Source organism: Lipophrys pholis (assembly GCF_963383615.2).
Source record: "Lipophrys pholis genome assembly, chromosome: 21".
Taxonomy (NCBI): domain Eukaryota; kingdom Metazoa; phylum Chordata; class Actinopteri; order Blenniiformes; family Blenniidae; genus Lipophrys; species Lipophrys pholis.
In genome coordinates this window covers 4643807-4658832 of record NC_137649.1, presented here as the reverse complement: position 1 = coordinate 4658832, position 15026 = coordinate 4643807, and the positions used below count along the sequence as shown (strand labels likewise).

Below are 15026 nucleotides of genomic sequence, written 5' to 3'. Positions count from 1 at the left end.
GCTTCATGTTGAGATTGTAGCAATTTTCACCAGTAATTGTTTTCATCATACATACTCTGCTCCACAACAACGAAACACTTTACAGTTTATATTTAAAGGTTATTATGGCACTATTTTACCGGTATGGGTTGTTTGGGGTTCCTGAACTAAACTGGGTTTAGCAGTTTGGGTTTTGGTAGGAAGCTGGAGTACCAGGAGAAAAACCCACCGACGTGCCGCCCAGATCACGTAAACACTTTCATCTACGACGCAACATTGCTAAACACTTACTTATGACACTGATCTGTAGGGCAATTAAAATGGTCATTCATAGAGCTAATTAAAACAAAGACCCCTCCCCCCTTTAGTTTCTTTGTGTTGCAGTTTGTGTGCTTGTGTTTTATTTATCTGTACATCTAACCCATCTAATGAAATCGGTCATTGAGCTCCATTATGACTGTCACACCGATGTACCAGCGCCGTGCCTCGACTCTCTCTGTCACCAACCCAAACATTCACGGGATCGGTACTGGATCTGTTAATTGAAAAAAGGCCGTTCTGCTGCACGGATGCCCCGAAATGCTGCTGGCAGAGGTAAAGCGGTTTAATTGAGCTAAATTTGTCTCAATTAAGGTGCTCACTCCAAAGCGGCGGGCCTGGCCAGACGTGGCGGTGAGGGGTCCTTACCTACACATTAGAGGGGAAGGCTTTTTAATAACACACCCTCCTCTCTCTCGTCTGACTCGCACGAGTGGGACTCAATTAGAGTTAATGGAAGATAAGCACACTTTTTTTAAAAAGGGAGGCTTGGCGATGGCAGATGGGCTGATCAGCACGTCGAGCTTCAGTTACACAAACAAGTTAAACTTCATTTAGAGAATTTCAACAACAGAAGGCTTGATACGCTAAAATGTGGGGGGTTTTTTTCACAGTTAAAAAAAAAGGTGTTTCTTATTTATTAGTTTTTCCACTCTTGTGGACAAGAAATCTATTCTACAGTATTCTAATGTAGAAGTGATTGCAGGAGTGTTAAAGCCGTATGAACAATGGATAGTTGGATATACATTGAGCATCTCACAATGTTTGGCTGAACCTACTGCTGTGAGGAACAAGTATGTGGCCCACTCACCAATAGACACTTGCATCGGCGGGCCTGTTCACACTCGGCGTTAACATGCGTTTTGGGTGATCCGATCACATGTGGCGAGCCCTGGCGCAGACTTTTAAACATTTTTCTTATCATAGATTTTGGGCTAAGCACAGCAGTGTCACTTCTATTAAAAGGCTGGACGGATCCACTGCCCAGGCCGCTATAACACATTGTGTCTCTGCAGTCCTCCAAGCACGGACGTCCATCTTTTGTTCCATAGTTTGTTTGGAAAGTTGGGAAAAACTGCATAGCTCTGACTGCTGCATTCGATGCGTACTGATAACATGTACGTACTACGTATTTTCCCCGCGACGCCACTGTCCAGGAGCACATTCGCGACACATGCTGTTCACACTACAAAGCCACCGGGGTCAAATGCGTCCCTGATTACCTTGGGAAGAGGTCTGAGTGAATGAGCTTTGGTGCCTGTTTACTCTTGTCCTTCAGAGCTCGCCACATGTGATCGCCCGAAACGCACGCTCACGCCAGTAGTGAATGGATCCCCGTGTCTTTGCCTGGCCAACATGCCATTGGCTGTGGCTGCCATGCAAGGTGTTCTATCCATCCAATGGGAGCAGTTTGGCCTTCAGAGTCCTGCCCGCGGACACTTCAACATGAAACCACTCTGCCAACACTTGCTGATATCTGAGGCCAGACTAATATCTAAGACATCGACATCAATGGACTGACGTCTTCACTGTTGTTTTCTTTCATTAGTTTAGTTTAAATATATGAAATGCTTAAAAGTTTCCATACTGCATCTTTACACGATGTTCAGCACCAATCACATCAAGAGTTTGGTCCAAAAGAGGAACAAAAGAGAAAAATAAAAATTGAGCCTGGAAGCAGTTCTAGAAGGATTTATCAAGAAGAAGAAGAAGAAGAAGAAGAAGAAGACGAAGAAGAAGAAGAAGAAGAAGAAGAAGAAAGCCCTGCAGGCCTTTATTCCAGCTGCACAATGGGCAGAAACCGACTCAAAGAGGCTCAGATGCGAAGACATTCGGCGAGCCACGGAGGACACATCACAACCTTGGAGACACAAATTGCTCCATTATACCATGTGAATTCCTGCTGAGCTTTTCATGTGCGGGCTAAAGGGATCAGCTAATCAAAGGCGCGAGGAGGAAAAGGGGCGCCGACACGTTTAGCCGCCGCCTTTGTCAGCGCAGGGCTCCGGTACATTCTGAATTGGACAAACACGACGGAAAAATAGATACTTTTCCCTTGAATCGCTCCTTTATTAAAATCACATTAATCAGATGGTTTGCATGTAATGTGTGTGTTTTTGATTTCATCTCCGGTGTGTGTGAGATGCAGAGTGGGAATGTTCCACATGAAAACACAAAGCTCACTGAAAATAAAAATATTGATTGGATACTTAAGTGTGTGTGTGTGTGTGTGTGTGTGTGTGTGTGTGTGTGTGTGTGTGTGTGTGTGTGTGTGTGTGTGTGTGTGTGTGTGTGTGTGTGTGTGTGTGTGTGTGTGTGTGTGTGTGTGTGTGTGTGTGTGTGTGTGTGTGTGTATTTTATTTCTAACCTATAGAAATTGTTCTCCATTCATTGTTATTGGAGCTTATTTTATTTTAGAAACCAGTATTGATCTTTCTTTGTTTCTTTTTCACTTTTGTGTTTCTTTTTGTCACGGAGCAGTTTTTGTTGTTTTATTTGCGTTTACATCCAGAGAGGATTTTCTTTTCTTTCTGTCAGGAGTTTCACCGTCTTTCTTTGTCTAGAAAGAGAGGAGTACAGTGTGAAGAAATGATAAAGAAGTACAAGAGGCTGGTGCAGGACATGTCCGAGGACGGCGGGACAGTGCTGAGATGAGCATTACCTTCTTGCCTGCAATGGCGATGGACAGGATGAGTGATTAGCTTAGTGCAAGAAGCATTGTGAACCATGGTGTTTGCACACAACATTGTAATGGGTGGTGAGAGAGGGCGAGAACCTGGAGAGGTGGAGGTCAGTGGAGACCAGACAGAATACATGTGTGTGAAAGAAAAGGAGCCAGGTGGGAAGGTGAACGTGCAAGAAGAAGAGGTTGGATGGAGGGGGTGGAGACAGGGACTTGAGGTTGTTAGTGTTGCAATAGAGGAGATGGGGGAAGTGGAAAAATCCAGCCCTTCTGTAGTTGAACCCACATCCTTCTCATTGTGAGCCAAGAGAGCAAACCACTGCCCCACTGTGTGGCCTCCATTTGAGCCGGACGATGCAAATAACCCTGATGACCCCGAAGTCGTTTTGCTAACGTCTCTTTTTCATTCCATCGTCTACATGGTCGTGTCTGATAAGTGTGTTTTGTGATCAATTTGCGTTTATTCACGTGTTCGACTCACGTCCATGACTTGAGTCTGCCGCTTAGGAATCCCAAACTTTGTGACCACCGCTCTCATGAAACACATGACAAGTGAATGAGGCACATCCATGGTTACAGATATTCCATTGCGTCTTGAGACCTCAAGGGCTTTTGTACATCACTTTTCCAGCATCCTTTGTAGTTCTGCACTGGCTCTCACATTGGTTCTTTTTGTGGATGTAGTAATGACATTTCTGAATGGATTTGACTCTTTGTTTTGTTTCTTCCCGAGCTTTGTTGCAGCCCTTTTTCAGTCTTCTTCACAATAGTTTAAAATTAATTCTACGCATATTTTCAGTCGCTTTGTAGTTGATTTTCAAATCTATGTGTTGTTCGGCACCCTCTACTGTCTCTTTGAATATGCATATCGTAATATTTAACTTTATAACTTTCTTTGTGCGGCCACTGCAGCTTGATAAAATGTGGTTTTCCTGCTGAGTCACACTGAGTTTGAGGACATGCTTGAGGTGGAATTTCACTTCTAAGATATCTAAGACATACATAAGAGTAGGAAAGAAAACAATTTGCCCATCATGATATCATTAAGTGTAATAAACAAAAAATTACTTATGTATGCAGTTTAGATGAAATCTGTTTGAAGTTATGCCGTGTTTGATGCATGTGAGGAAGTGTTGGAGTCTGCTCTACGTCAGGCTCAAGAGGAGCTTTAAAAACCAAACACATCCAGATGTGGTAAAATGTGAATTTTCTTCATTGAGAAAACTGTCGGATTGAGTCCAAAAGATGCAGTCGAACCCACAGGAAGTACTCTAACACTGTTTATGATGCTCCACCAGGTGAGGGAGCTCTCCCTCTTTTAGTCACAATGAGGGGAAATCATCTCAGAGAATCTTCAGTAGAAAAGGGAAAAGCTCACAAAAGAATATTACACAATGATCCACTTTGTACGTTTTATTTAGTCCTATTTACTCCTGAGGCATCCAAACTAAGACTTCAGAGAGAAATTCCGCTCCATGTTTGTTTAAATAACATCTCATTTTCATTTTTCCTTGACAACATTTTTATGGAAATTCGTTTGGACTCAACCAGAGGCTGAAATCAGCAGGTATTTCCCTGTGATTTCAGTGAACACCTCATCTGCAGCTGACAAAATGTGTGTTTTCCAGTCACATTCCTGAGCTGGAACACCTCTGTGTGCTATTTGCATCAGATTTCCCTTCGTCCCCTCTATTTCGCTCCACAAACACAGCAATGATGGCGTCGTCCTATTACCTGCAACTCCAGCGTAAATGTTTATGGAAATGGCTCATCGGAGCAGGCCAAGTGTTTTCCATCAGCGGCTCTTTGCAGTAATAATACGGCAGTGTTGATGTCAGACCCACCTTGCCTGAAGAGGGGAGGCTAATGGCCCCTTTCCTGTCAACCCTCCCCCCGCCTCCCCCCACCGCTCTGCCTCCTCCTCCTCCTCCTCTTCCTCCTCTTTCCCTGTATGAGTCAGTGAAGACGAGAGGATTGGGGGGAAAAAATCTAATTCACCTTAAATGTGGAGTTGCAGGGTTGTGAAATGAGAGGGCATCCGTGCAGAGAGTCCCCCATTAAAGGAGCATCATGTAAGATCAACCACAGCGCAATTACAAGGAATATGGACCCCAGAGAGAGAGAAAGCGAAAGAGAGGGGCGGGTTTTTCTCTGCTGGTTTTGTTTTTTTGGGTCTTAATAAGTATTAAAAAATTCTATTTATTGTGATCAATAAACATCATTGCAAATACTGTCATGCAATGTATCGTCATATAAACATATATTACATATATGATATATTATGTCTCATGTCTCATATAGTATCTATTGTATCATAGAATATTGCAAAGTTTTTAATAGTACTCATGTCGTGTCATCTTGTATCATGTCATGAAATAACATGACGTCTATCATATCATATCAAATCATATCATATCATATCATATACAGTGTTGCCAAAATTACCTTGAAAAAGTAATCATATTACTGATTACTAGTTATGCCTTTAAAAGTAACTTAATTATTTTACTAATTACTTGTTTGTAAAAGTAACTAAGTTACAATACAAATAACTTTTTAGTAACTTTCAGCCGCTGCCGACTCAACATAAAAAAGGAAATCGGTTTTGCTAAAAAATTCCTGCCAATATATCTTTTTACTCAGGACAATTACAAAAATAGTGAACCGTCTCTGCAGTTGTGTTCTTGTTGCAATTATATAGTTTTGTGATCATGATTGTTAGTTTCTATTCTTTTGTGTCACCTGAACTCGCCGTTAGAACGAGCTGGCCTGTGATTGGCTGAGACTGGAGAAGGGGGCGGGTCAGGCGAGCGTGCAGACACACTGCGTTTGTCCGTTTAGAGGAGGACGGAGGAGCAGTCCGGTTCTGTTTAATAATAGAGGGTTTGCAGACAAGAAACTTGTTCTGTTGGACGTTTGCACAGTGACTTGGAGAAGTGACTTCAATCTGATTACTGTTTTGGAAATAGTAACGCGTTAGATTACTTGTTACTGAAAAAAGTGGTCATACAAGAGTAACGCATTACTAATTAACGCATCACAGGCATATCATATCATATCATATCATATCATATCATATCATATCATATCATATCATATCATATCATCTTTATAATAAATTACATGTCATGTTCTCTGTTATTTATTTATCTGTTTATTTATTTATTCCTTTTCAAAAAAGCCAAGCGAATTAACTTTAGGTGACTGCAGTACCATGCCCGGCCTCTAGTGTCGCTGTGCTTTATGGATCCTTTTTTGGACAGCTCCGGAATAAGCGGACTTGAACCGGAAGACGTAATAAAATAATGGCGGCCCGGAGCAGCATGTAGCCGAAGTGTTTGTCTTCTCCACAACCTGCGTCCTGTTCTAATTCTGCTCTTTTAACCGTCTGTGACGACTTCTCATTGTTTTATCGAGCTGACAGAAAGACGAACGTTCACCGGAGATGGGAGTCCCGGCGTTTTTCCGTTGGCTGAGCCGCAAATATCCGTCAATTGTTGTGCATTGTGTTGAGGAGAAGGTACGTTAGCTTAGCATCAACGGTTGAACTGTACTCTATTTTTTATTTTTTAAGCAATCAGATAACACGGAACGTGTGTTTTATTACGAATTTATGTTGATGTGTGTTGTTTCCCATCCCTACAGGGTAAAGAGTGTAATGGAGTTCGTATTCCTGTCGATACAACCAAACCAAACCCCAACGAGGTGGAGTTTGATAATTTGTACTTGGACATGAACGGGATCATTCATCCGTGTACTCATCCAGAAGACAAGTAAGACTGGATGTCTTATTTCATTTGATTGTTTTTGAAGTTAATAAAGCTGTAAAGATGCTTTAAGGACGGTTCATATCATTCATTCACAACGGAAGTGAAATTGTCAAGTATAAAAGGAAATCCCTGAAAACATGTTGGTTTTGACAATCAGACGTTATTGATATAGCAGTTTTTGCATTTTAAAATGCAGCACAATCTGTTTTCCAGGGCGAAATCAAAATCAAAACAGCGTGATACTCCCCCTCCTATGGATTTGGAGTTCAACCTTAAGTGTTAGGCCCCGTTTACACGACAACGAATTTGAGTGTATCCGCAAAGTTTTTAATCCGGCTCCCAAGGTGGAAAGATTCTTTCACGGTGCAAATCCCTCCTGCGGAGACTGCCCAGAGGCTGCAGAGCCTGTTACTGCGCATGCACATCTCTCCCCCTCCCTCCTGCTCATCCAGTTGTAAACAAACATGGCAGCCGCGTAGTGGTACGACCCGCGGTCCATATTCTAGTTTTATCGTCCATATCAGTAGTTTTATAGTTGAGACTCACCCCTGATAGCATCTGATGTATCATCAGTCCATACGGGTGTCGGGTTCTCTCCATTTTCTACACGTTTCTAGTGTATTGTTCTCTGCACACGTCTGTGTAGTTTCATTACAAAATCAAGCAACAGCGCCCTCCTATGGCCTGGCATACTAACTACAACGTAGTCTCTGTGTTCGCTGCTGCAGTGTAAACACCCTCCTTTTTTAAATACGGATTAGGTGTTGTCACGTGAAACGTTGTCGTGTAAACAGGGCCTTAGTCACGTTCTCATTCACATTCTAATGGAGGCGACTGTCTTGCATGGCACTCAGTCCACACTTCCTGATTGAGAGATGAACACTACCAACTGAGCCAACCCTTCCTCATATATATACACGCACATTTATAACAAACAAAAAAAAAAACCTGAAATCATTTCAACTACACCCACTCTATTTATCCCCTTGGGAACTCAAGTGGGTCAAGTTTCATCCTCAGGAACCCGTGTTTGTGATCTGTCCATGTTTCAGTGGGACTCGAACCTGCAAACTCCCAATCGCAAGGCCGCTTCTCTAACCTCTAGGCCAGGGGTCGGCAACCTGCAACACTCAAAGAGCCATTTGGACCCGTTTCCCACTGAACAGGAGTTGCGGCTGCTGTGAGTTGCGGCCGCAACTTCCACGTTTTTCGCGCGACTATTGTTAAGTAATGACATTACACTCTACGTCATTCACAACCCCGCCTTCATTTTACCGCACTCTCTTTAGTGGGACAGCGCAACACAGTTAGGAATGCTCTTTGCCTTACCGTACCGCCCCACTCAGAGATGTACTTAAGTGGGACCGAGGCTCAAGGAGCCGCAGCAGAGGAATGAAAAAAGCCGCGGGTTGCCGACCCCTGCTCTAGGCCATCACTGCACATGCCAACCAAAACACCCTGAGACTTAAAAGCATAATGGTGGGAATTACTAAAAGGCCGTTGTCGGAGGACCTGAGAAATCGCCAGGGTTCATAAGATGACAGCAAATTTTTAAGAGGAGATGGCGCAAGACCATCAAGAACCTGAGAATCTATTCTAAAAGGCACGGGGAGCCAATGCAATGCCTTTAAAACTGGTGTCTCTTTCAGACCTGCCCCCAAAAATGAAGACGAGATGATGGTCGCCATATTTGAATACATTGATCGTCTGTTCAACATCGTGCGGCCCAGGAGAGTCCTGTACATGGCCATCGATGGAGTGGTGAGTCTCTGCTTTCTTGCCTTCAGTCTGGTTCAAATTTTCTCACACTGGCGTATTGGGATAAAATCTGGAATCATTACTTGTACAACAGCCCTGCATTCTGGGTTAATTGAAAGCCTAATGCATGTTACATTATAGAAGTATTTTTGCCAGTTATGGACTCGCCAACATCTAAAAAGATGTCCAAACAACAAGAAGAATATAGGCGTGTTTATTTTTTTTCTGTTGCGCACTTTATTTTAGATTTATCTACTGACAGAGCTTTTATATTGTCTTTATTTTCTTAATCTCTTGCTCTTGTTGCTGACTTATTTTCTGAGAGTGTGTCCTATTTCTGATGCCTGTCATACATATTAAAAATGGTTTTTTTTGGCTGTTAACTAATTCCCCTCATTGATAATAAAGTTTTCTCGAACTTAGGCCATTTTTCACACTTTATTTATGGTTTGAACAAAAGTTGAATGGAAAAAGTACTTTTTGGACTTGTAAAGACATTTTCAACCTCAGAACTAAACCCGCAACTAAAAGGATCGTATAAACAATGTATGTTGGATTATCGTTATGGATTTTTAGCAGCCATAATCTGACCCAAAGCTTCCGAGATCTCTTCTAACCTTCAGCAGGAGTTTCCTCATGTTTCTTTTCTTCTATCAACTACTTGATGGGAGATGTTTGTATTCACAAAATCGAAATCTTTGTTTCGTGGCACTTTGCACTCGCTCATATTGTTGGATCACATGCTATTCCAATACGTGATTTTAAACCAATTTTGCTCGGAGGACAACATTGGGAACTACCAGACTGCAGTTTTTAATTATCCCTTCACTTTTCAGTCACATCCGGCCTGCTGTGTTCAGAGTAATCCACTGGTTTCAAGTGACACATGAACTTTCTGTTCTTTTTTAACCCTGCTCAGGCTCCACGTGCCAAAATGAACCAGCAGCGCTCTCGGCGGTTTCGCGCTTCCAAAGAGGGAGTGGAGCTCACAGACGAGAAGCACCGCATCAGGGAGGAGATCATCCAGAAAGGTGTGTGCCGTTTAACACTATTGCAGGGGTGTCGAATGCATTTTATTTTACTAGTCCGTGAGAGAGTTAAGAGAAAGATACAATCGCAGGTCAGATAGAAAGTTTATGTATTATTTCGGATGCCATGAAAGTATTTCAGAGTGAACAGAAACGGCTATTGGAAACTGTTGTTTTTTTTAAAAACATTTTTCAAGTTGTGATTATCATCAGCAGGTCCTCAACAAAGACATTTTAGTCTAGTTTAAATGTCTTTTTTTCCCCTTTACAGGAGGTTATCTTCCCCCTGAGGAGATCAAAGAGAGATTTGACAGCAACTGTATCACACCAGTAAGTTTGTTAGAGGGCTGCATTTCTTTATTTAGATCTGTAGTTCCATATGAAGCGTCTTTCAGTGATGTGATTGTGTTTGTAGGGAACAGAGTTCATGGACAACCTGGCACACTGTCTACGATACTACGTGGCCGAGAGACTGAGCAATGACCCCGGCTGGAAGAACGTTACCGTGAGTGTTTCACATACTGTCGTTCATGTTTACATGTTTAATGCTCCCACTGGCTGATGGTTTCTGTGTGCAGGTGTTACTGTCTGATGCCAGCGTCCCAGGTGAAGGTGAACACAAGATCATGGATTTCATCAGGAAACAGAGGGGTAAAGTTTTATCTGAAACTATTGCATGCGCACACACTGGAGCAACATAGCATTCATTCTTAGCTGCAATACTTAGTATTGCAATTGTTGAGGACACAATTCAAATCAAATCTCGCTTCACTTTCTCCAGTTAATCATGATGCAAATAAAATATGTGAAGTCTAAGGCCCTGTTTATACAACGCTTTAGCGTGACCTCAAACTGATACTTACTTTTCTGAAATACGCAGAAAAGGTAATGCCACATTGCAGCTCAGTAATAGTTCAAATAGTCATGGGTGCCCTGTCTTACCCAAAAGATCACTTTCTCATGGTCAGTTTGTTCCATGGTGTGAGTATTGCTCCTATTTAAAAACTACTGTCTGTAAAACTACAAACTTTCCCCATGATTGATACAAGGAGTCGTATCTGGGCTGCTCTTGTTTTGTCTGGAAATTCAATTTAATCAGTCTGACAGAGAAACCAAAATGCAGTTAAACTGAATGTCCTGTTGACTCTTTCATTCTCAACAAACTCAACGAAACCTTAATTGAAAACACACAAACCGTGTCAGATGTTCTGTTGACTCACTGTTTCTGATTTATTTTGACAGCCCAGCCCCACCATGACCCCAACACGCACCACTGCCTGTGCGGAGCCGACGGTAAGCCTTTAAAGTCCGCCTCATCAAACAGTTTCTCTCCAGTTTAATCTGCTGACCTCATCAAACTCCACATGGTAACTAGTTTCCAGTCAGAAGTGAATGTGGTGTCACTGTCTCGTGTGGTATTTCATACAAGTTGAGATTGAATGTGTGTGGTGCCCCCACTGTTTCAGTGGGCAAAGTTAAAGCCGCTGCTTGTTGGCATTTAATTATCAGGTCCTTAAACTCTACAACTATGAAAGGATCTTTTGTTTTTACTTTTTTTTTTTTAGGAATACAATGAAATGTGGAATTGGTTTATATTTTTCCAATTTAGCTACTTTTTGTTATTGAGCAAACCGAACGTCTCCCAACCCCATCCCATGACACCAATGGACACGTTAAGATAGATAATAAATACCATTGAAATAGGAACGAAAGCTCCCATCAGTCTATTCCCACTAACTATGCAAAAATGAGATTTACTTTTAGTATTTTTATCAAGTTTTACAGCAAGAAATGATTTCATGAGTTCTCAGAATGTCAATTCCAGCTATCTGTATTCCTGCATTAGTATTCCTTTGACAATTCAGTGATAATCTCTTCCTGTCACATCATGTTGTATGACTTTTAAAAGATTGCAATGTGTATTATTCGTCCCTATAACAAGTCAACAGTTGAAGTATTTCAGTGGATGGCTGATGAAAGGTGAAGTCAAGAGCTGAAGAAATGATGGGACGTCTGTTCTTCGTTGTTTCAGCTGATCTGATCATGTTGGGCCTTGCCACACACGAGCCTAACTTCACCATCATCAGAGAAGAGTTCAAACCCAACAAGCCCCGGCCCTGCGCGCTCTGCGGACAGGTCGGCCACGAGCTCAAAGACTGCCAGGGGGTGGCCCGGGAGAAGAAGGGGGAGGTGAGTGCTGTTGGTTCACCAATATATACACATTTATTAGTTTCTTAATGAATACATCCTATGCTGCCCGAAGTTTCAGAAGCCATTACTATTGATACTACATGCTTGAAAAATCTAGTGGTTGTTTGCAGTGGTGTCGTCCAGAGTATACATGAATATACAACGTATACTCACTACTTGTTCAGCCAGCACTGATACACCCACTTCCAAATCCTCCGTGAAGCACCATTCACCAGTATCTTTAATTAAGCCATATTGCCCTTCATTTCCCGATAGCATGATGAAGCCATGACCTGCCCAACTCTGATGGCTAGTATTCACTGATCTGATTGGTTAATGTCTATGTTTACTGACCGGCCAATCAGAGGCAGAGTAGGGCGGGTCACGACGATGCACGTATGAGCTAATGCCGAGGACGGCTTTTCATTAATTAATTATCTTAAAGCCACAAGCAGTGGCGATATAAAGTCTTCTGACCTTATATCAATGAGCGCTGGTACTTCCTCACTACTCCACATCTTCTTTGTGCTTGGCGTCTGCTTATTCGGATTGGCTTGTTAGCTTTGTTGGTTTACTACCCAAAACGCACCGTGCTCTACGTCACGTCCTCTCACTCAGTCTGCTGGAAAGTTTACTGATGGTCTGTGACCCATTCGCATGTTCGTAAACTGGACCTCAGTTCACCTGCAAGTGAATTGAGACCCGCGTCCAAGTGAACCAGAGTTCACTTCTTTGATCCAAATCCCAATTGAGGGGAGCTTTCACACTAATGAAGTGGACTTTCCCTCAAACGAGCTCTGGTCCGGATGTGGTGTCCAACCTGTTGCCCACGTGCTGACTGCAGCCTGTGAACCAGGTTTAATTTGTAAGTGTGAAGTATATTTAAATCATACTGCTGGATTTGATATGCACCAAACAGTGAAGTGTTGTGCTCTACTTCTTGTGAGTGGTCTGGCCCGTTATACTTTCTTCACACTGAAGCGTCAACGAACTTTGTTTTTCACTGATTGCAATTAAAGTGAGCATCAAAAAAATGTATTTTTCTCTGTAATCAGTCAACTTACAATAAGGCTGCTGTATTGTCAGTAGATTCTGACTTTTTCATCCATTCATTGGCAGCGTTAGGTAACATTTGTAGACGTGGAGTATTTTCAGAAGGGTCTCTGACTCTGTCTCAACATTTTAAAAGAACTGAGTTCAAGCCATCTGGGTGACGGTGCTCAGACTGTCACCCCGGCGACCCGGAAACGGATAAGCAGAAGAAAATGGATGGATATATGGATGGATGAGTTCAAGCCACTCCCCTGCTTTCTTTTTCCCTCTCAGCATGACGAGTTTGCAGACTCGATGCCGACATCCGAGCAGGAGTTCATTTTCATCCGACTGTGTGTCCTACGGGAGGTCAGTTCACTCTGTTAAATTTAAGCATGATCTTATTCAGCTCTGTGTTAGAATATTGGTTTATTGAGATGAAAATCAAATCAGGCTGATTAAATTACAAAACTGTTACAAATGTAAGAAATATTTAGATCCTAGACCTGCTTCAACAAACCTTGGGTAAATAGATGCTGTAGCGCTCGGGTGTTTTTCATGCGTTCAATGTAAATACATTTTTCTATATATTGTGCCCCAGAGCTTTTCAGCAAATGCTCCACTGATCTCCTTCAGCTCCGACTTCCAACACCTGCACATCACAAAATATAATAATGGAAAAACTTGCGTACTAGTTTTTAGCGGAGAAAATAGATAGTACAACCCCGACTGAGCTGTTTTTGGTTATAATTACCACTCATGAGGCAACAAGGTCAGAGCTCCATGTTCAGGGTGGTTCTACAGCAGGGCTTGAATTTCACTGCGGGATCGCGCATATTTTAGTCAATTCCTGCAAATCTGTCTTTTACAGTGAGGGAATTCCCGCATACGGCCGTGTGTGTGCAGGTAGTCTGCCTGCTGCAGAAAAGCCCTTCCCACAAGTTCTCCCTGTAAGCCCTGTATAAAACTGTCTAACTCTACATGTAGCAGCGGATCTGACAACACCGGTGGGTGTGGTTAGATTGTTTTAAAGGAAGAAAACTAGTTTTAAACACGGCTTCCGTGGTGGTGCAGCGGATCGGAATTACGTGAAGCACCTGAACGCATCACTGAAGGCAGCGCATGATGGCTACAATAGTGAGACGAGGTCAGGAAGACAAATAACACTTTAAGAGAAAATTCTGGAGAAGTAGAGATGCTCAAAACGGCGCAGATACAGGAGGAAGTAGTAGCCGATGCTTATTTCTTAAATCTTTATTATTATTATTATTATTATTATCATTATTTATATCATGAACAGTGTGATAAAACAACACGTATTATTGAAATAATGGCAGAAATGAATAATACTTAAGCTATGCATTCATCTATTATGCAAACTGCTTCTTATTGTACCATTTATTTCATAAAAAATTTTGTGTATAACCTGTATAATGAGACCTGAATATAATGCGCACCCGGCGTAACACACATCACACACACATTGAGCTCAGCCCCCACCTGAAAAAATCATGGCCACAGCCTTGAAGTGGAAGGAGATGAAGAAGAGGAGAGAGAGAACAGAGAAAAAAACAAAAGCATGGAGAATCGCAGCAATGTATATCGTTCAGAGAATGTAAACAGTAAGATTTGTTTTTGGAGCTTAAAACTGCTGTCAATTATTATTAATTTGAATCATTTAACATGTTTTGCACCAAAATATTGGGTAAAGATTTGTTTTGCGTGCAATTTCCAGGTGAATGCTCAAGCTCATACTTCTGGGTGTGTTTCCATTTAAAAAATGTCCTTGACTCCAAACTTTCAGTATCTTGCCCGAGAGCTGACCATGGCCAGCCTGCCGTTCCAGTTCGACTTCGAGAGGAGTGTCGACGACTGGGTCTTCATGTGCTTCTTTGTTGGCAACGACTTTCTGCCGCATCTTCCGTCCTTAGAAATCAGGTTAGCCCGGCATCTTCCTGTCGAGTCCTGCCTCGGTCCTTCCCTCGATGTTATTGGTTCATGTTAGGGAAGCACGGTGCCACTTCTTTAATGTTTGAGTACTGACTACCTTTTAACTACTTGCCGATACCATATACCGATATGAGTACTTATTAGATGCCATAAAGCCTAATTTATACTCCATATGCAAATGATACCTGAACCACCTCCAGCAGCCTTGAGGGCTCCAGTATACTACGAAGTCTGGAGTACCCAGAAAGCAGTGTGTAGTGTCTGCCCAACTTTTCTTTTCTGAACTTCATCCGTCGCTGATCCACTAGGGCGGCATGG

At 42.3% G+C, this 15026-nt stretch overlaps 1 protein-coding gene across 1 annotated transcript in view; it reads left to right on the top strand.

The window, feature by feature from the left end:
• The first annotated feature begins 6262 nt into the window (after positions 1-6262).
• xrn2 (5'-3' exoribonuclease 2) overlaps positions 6263-15026 on the top strand; it is a 49223-nt gene continuing 40459 nt past the window's right edge. The window contains exons 1-11 of the mRNA XM_080490378.1: positions 6263-6500; positions 6626-6753; positions 8400-8511; positions 9428-9539; positions 9808-9866; positions 9952-10041; positions 10115-10187; positions 10779-10829; positions 11569-11726; positions 13053-13127; positions 14563-14696. Of these exons, the coding sequence (XP_080346504.1) occupies positions 6426-6500; positions 6626-6753; positions 8400-8511; positions 9428-9539; positions 9808-9866; positions 9952-10041; positions 10115-10187; positions 10779-10829; positions 11569-11726; positions 13053-13127; positions 14563-14696 (1067 nt within the window). The 5' untranslated portion in view covers positions 6263-6425. The remainder of the gene's footprint in view (positions 6501-6625; positions 6754-8399; positions 8512-9427; positions 9540-9807; positions 9867-9951; positions 10042-10114; positions 10188-10778; positions 10830-11568; positions 11727-13052; positions 13128-14562; positions 14697-15026) is intronic.